Here is a 5,508-nt window from a genome sequence, read left to right as displayed (position 1 = left end):
ATACAGATCATCCAACAATAGTTTATGATCTACTGTATCAAAAGCTGCAGACAGATCCAACAGAACTAGGAGAGAGGACATCCCACTACAAGTGTTTGCCACCAAGTCACTCTGAATTCTTGTTAGTGCAGTTTCAGTTGAATGGTATTTTCTGTATGCTGATTGAACAACAGGAACAACTCTGTTGTGTTCCAGTAGTGGCAAGAGTTGATCGAGTATGGCCCGCTCAATAATCTTGGATAAAAAAGACAGGTTAGAGACGGGATGATAATTTGTCATGCTCTCTACATCAAGGCCAGGTTTCTTAATTAGGGGCCTAAGCAAAGCACGTTTCTCAGACTGCACAAAATTACTTTCTAAGAAGCATCTATTTATTATGTTGCAGATAAAGTCTGCAGCATGCTCATACACATCAGGCAGTTGTGACATGTTACACGGATCGAGTGTGCAAAATGGTTTATTAAGTTCTCTGATGTAACATTTGACTTTGTTTACATCCAGCAGATGAAATGTTGAAAGCAAATGATCCCCGGTGCACCGTGGCTGGAAGTCAACTGAGTACGCTTCACTAGGAGAACTGCTGTCTAAATCACTTCTTATGTGAGATATCTTACTTGTAAAAAATGAAGCAAAATCAGAAGCCAATTGGGCATCAGATACAGAAGTTGGTTTAACAATTACATTCCTCTGACAAGCCAAATTGTTCACAACTGCAGACAGTTTTTTTTTTTATCATCACCACATGAATCAACTTTATTTTGATAATACCTAGCCTTTTGGGCTTTTACAGTGTGAACGACTGCTCTTCTCGCAAAAACATAACGCAAACGAGTTACTTCGGTCTGCTGCAAGCGCCACTCACGTTCTGCCCTTCTACGTTGTCTATGCAAAGAATTAATGGATGGACCATACCACGGAGAATTATCACGTACAGTGATTGTTTTTACTACCTTAGGACAATAATGGTAAAAAATTGACCTGACCTCGTTGTTATAAATATCAACCAATTCACCAGAAGAAAGACTTGATGAATTGATGGAGTTTAAACATTGATCAATTTCAAAACACATCAACTGGTGGTCAACATTGTTGTAATTTCTGAACCTGATGACCTTTTTATATGAAGGGGATTTCGGGACATCAAAACTAAGAATGAGCAGAGCATGATCAGAGATGAGGGGGTCAACCTCCACATCTGATACGCGCCTGCAACCAACAGGGGACAAGATCAACTCAAGGACATGTCCTGAGACATGAGTTGGATTACTCATATGATTGAAAAAAATTTTCTGGGTGATCAACTCAAGGAATTCTGAAGAAAATGGTTTTGACTCTGGACTGTCAACCCAATAATTGAAATCACCACAAACAAGAAGTCCTCCAGGTTTAAGAGAAATCCCTTCAAGAAACTACCCAAACTCCTCCATAAAACCTCGATCTCTGCCAGGACGACCTGGTCGATAGACAGTTGCAATTCTAATGGTATTCTGATGGAAATTTATTAATACTTCCATAAATGCAAATGAAGATGGGGTCAGGTCTGAGTCAATGAGAGAAACGTTTGCAAGTGCTGCCGAGTAGATGAGTGCTACGCCTCCTCCTGGATAGTCAGCAGCAGGCCTGGGAGTACTAATAATAGAATGTGTCTTAGGCAAAGCATTACGAATAATATCGATATCAGACTCATACAACTAGGTTTTAGTCAAGCACAAAATGTCAAACTCGTGCTGATTTAGGGTTTCATTAATATAGTCTATCTTGTTACGGATAGAACGAATATTTAAAAGACCCATCCTTAACTGGTTCAAGAGGGACGTAGTCAGTTTTTTTAATGGTCAAAATTGGTGTTTTCAATCAATCTATTTCTATGAAATCATAATTGGACATTCTCTACTTGATGCAAAATGGGCAACCGACTGTGACTTTGAATTAGCATCTTGATGTCTTAAAGAGGAGCAGTTAATGCATTTGGGAGAATTTCTGTTACTACAGTCCTTAGATTTATGGGTTCTAGCACATAAGACGCATTTAGGTTCATCACTTTTCCTAGAACATCTCTCAAATTTATGACCAAAGCCTTGACAGCGATGACACTGTGTAACCCACAATCTATCGAAAGCGCGGCATCTCGTAAGATCCACATACTTGTAATTGCCCTGTTCTACAATGGAGGATCTCACCTCTGGCGACATCTTCAAGACAGCAGTTTTCGTGTCATTCCTTGTCCTTGTGAAGAGAAGGTTGGGGGTACAACCTCGATCAACGAGCATCTTAATTTTATTGTTTTTTCTCAGAATATTTGGGATGATGTCAGAGTCATCCAAGGAAGAGGAAAGGCCTGTCACGGTCATTTTAGGCAACATTTTCTTTGGCTCTGATATGCAAAAAGTGCCCTTAGGGCCAAAATGATCAGTCAGCATCCAAGTTGCTTCACCCTTGGCCTCAGCTGACAGAAACTTCACTACTAGCCCACCAGCCTTGGTCTTAGGGCAGCTATCAACTGGTACCGAGTTAAGTACGCCTCTCTGGCCCCATCTGATTTGTCAGGGCACCAGCGCCACTCTCTGGTTTCACAATCAGTACATGCTGACTATGAATGGCTTTTTTCTGGCCATGAGCACTGATCTCAATCACGCCCCCAGGCAGATCCTTCCCTACCCCCACGAAAGACCCGCGAACAACATCCGCAAATGACTTAGCCTGATCTTGCTTGACCCCCATGGGTGATGAGACCTTGGTCTCTAGTGCCTCCAGTCTATTTGATACGTCTCTGATTGCTTGAAAGATCGGCCCAATAACTTCATCTTCAAACTTCTTTTTTGTACTACTCCTCCACCAGCCAAGACCTCGTCTGCTGGTGCAACACACTGGCTACACAACCAGCGAAAGCCCAGCTGGTGGCTCTTCTTCATGAATGGATAGTCGCCTGCATCCAAGTTTTCACAAGCTATATGAATCCACTCGCTGCAGTAGGTGCACTTCAGAGCTTGTGCACTTTTTGCTACAGACCTCCTGCAGTGAGGGCACTGGTGTTGTTTGTGCATGGTAAGGGAGAACAAAAAAACAAAACAAAATGACAACAACAGTAAAACGTATATACAATACTACCCAGGATAAACCCGGGTAGCGCCGCCCCCGTTTGTGTCACCCTAATTTAGGAGAAAAAAAGAACACAGAAAGAAAAAAAGCACAAAAAACAGAAATGGAAAAAAAACAAAAACAGGGTGTCTGCGAGGTCACCACGAGCAGGTGGGGTACGACTTGACTACCCTTCTAGGAAAGGTAACCCAAACCGAGGTGCCGCAAAAGTGCTGAGATGGTATTGAAACTTTTCCCAATTTGAGCTTTACAGTAGCAGCAAATACGTCACTTAGGCAAGACCTCATTGGTTACGATACTGCCGCTGAGCAAAGCAGTGTACCTAACGTTCTTTGTCTTTTAACTTACACCATAAAACTGGTTACAACTCTGGCAACCATGGCCAATATTGGGATAATGTCGAAGCGAAGCAGTCCATAATTATATCAGATAAAAAAAAAGGAGTACAACCTAGCTTAATGCATACATTGTTATCAAAGAACTACAACTAAATTATCATCATTATCATAATCATCATCAAGACTTCATTTCCCACGTAGGAGATGAAACGAAGCAGAGTCTAGTGAGGAAAAAAAAAAAAATGGGCATGCTGTTGGCTGGTACCCAAGAAAAAGGAAAAGGAAAAAACTAGATAAGAGAAAGGAAAAACCCTACAAGGGTATCATCGTGGTGTGGTTTGGCACCTTAAGTCTCCATCAGCTCCTCATCATTTAATTCTTGCCAGCTTCAGGCGATTTCATTAGGCTTAGCAGAGACCTTTGGAAGTGGAGGGGTTGGATACAGCTTCATTAACCTCACTGCTACGATGCTCTCCTAAGTTGAATAAAATCGTTTGGAGGTAGTAAGAATACACTAAAACTGCATCTTAGTGAGGCCCATATCTTATGTGGCAAAGAAGGCTTGGTAGCACCTCTTCCTTAGCCATGTATTTGGCATATTCCCTCTTCTGTTATTAATTACACCTTAATATAGCCAAAGTTTGCATAAGTTATACAGAGGAGGACAATGAATTAAACTGTGCAGAATAAACAGGTAAGGAATGGGTGTTACCAAAGCTCAGTAGTCACTTAATACACCTCTATGCAATTAGCTCACTAATCTCCAAACTTGAAAATAAGGCCAGTGTCCTGCACGTTGTCCCTGATCCATTGGTCCATCTCTTGGTTCAGTTCTGGAGAGAAGTGGTTCTTCCAGTCGCCCTTTATCCCTAGAATAAAGAAAAAAGTGTTCATATTTCTCTCTCTCTCTCTCTCTCTCTCTCTCTCTCTCTCACCTTTCCTAAACAAGCCACCCTGCTTCTTCCGCAGATCCTCGTTGTAGAACGCTTTGTCAACTGGTTCCCCGCGGGTTTTCATAGACGTGAAGCTGGTGAACTCGGCAATCTGTGGAATGCAGAAGGAAGTAAACAATAATAATAATAATGATAATAATAATAATAACAATAATAATAATAAATAATAATAATAGTAATAATAATAATAATAATTGTAATGCAAGGTGGAAAAGGCCCGACTTCTCGGTCCTAAAGCACCTAACGTGTAGCGGGGTCCTCTTTCGAGACTGGGGCTTAGTGCAATAAAGAGAGGTAGGACACAAAAACTTCAGGCAATAGCCTTTACACGTATATTACCACAGTCAGACACAGGACAAAAACAGCAGATATTACAACACTATATATGACAAAGAAATAAAACCTTAACTAGGATATTAGTATCTCGCAGGATACTGGCTTAACTGATACCGATGCCAATACAGTAATTCTAGTGCACAGGTGTACAGGGAAAACAGGCGCGCGTGGGAGCGCGGGGAATGAGTCTCACACGGGGGGGGGGGGGGGCCGATGGGAGTGACTCGCGGCGGGTCAGAACAGAGTTATAGTAATATTGGGAGAGAGTAAGTATTATTAATTCAAACTTAGTATTTTCTAATAGCAAAGTGGTTTTGACAATTGATTCTATTCCTCGTTTACGTTCACACTAGCTGCTGGGAGGAGGTTCTTAAGAAAGAGAGTGGAGGACCCTGCGAATTCACTGTTTACGGTAATACAAACAGGAGAATATTATTAACACTTTCTCTACTGTTCTCTTGTAACCAAGGACATGGGTGTATTTTACTACAGAGGATTTCTCGTGGGAGTAGTCTTACTGGTTTTCTAGAAGGGCGTCACTCGTGAGTCTGATTCACCAGAACTTAGTTTCTGTGCTCGTCCTTACTCATCCACCTGTGATTTCACTCGCCCCGATATTAACTTACATTAAGTCACTGTATCACTGTTACACTAATTCTAGGGCAACGTCACACTTAACATAAGTCAATTCACTAGTTCTGGGACAATACCACACTTAACAGGATTCACTCATATAGCGGGGGTGGCAGGGAGACATGCTGGCGACAACTCTGCCGGGTTAG

The 5,508-nt window shown here is 41.7% G+C and overlaps 1 protein-coding gene across 1 annotated transcript in view; it reads right to left on the bottom strand.

The window, feature by feature from the left end:
- Positions 1-4,193: 4,193 nt before the first annotated feature.
- LOC145407472 (sulfotransferase 1E1-like) overlaps positions 4,194-5,508 on the bottom strand; it is a 49,125-nt gene continuing 47,810 nt past the window's right edge. The window contains exons 6-7 of the mRNA XM_080278402.1: positions 4,373-4,481; positions 4,194-4,306 (exon numbers count right to left, since the gene is read on the bottom strand). Coding sequence (XP_080134528.1) covers positions 4,194-4,306; positions 4,373-4,481 — 222 coding nt within the window. The remainder of the gene's footprint in view (positions 4,307-4,372; positions 4,482-5,508) is intronic.

Source organism: Coenobita brevimanus, chromosome 73 (assembly GCF_032717465.1).
Source record: "Coenobita brevimanus isolate Jiangsu-jjx chromosome 73, ASM3271746v2, whole genome shotgun sequence".
Taxonomy (NCBI): domain Eukaryota; kingdom Metazoa; phylum Arthropoda; class Malacostraca; order Decapoda; family Coenobitidae; genus Coenobita; species Coenobita brevimanus.
This window is presented reverse-complemented; position numbering and strand designations above follow the sequence as displayed.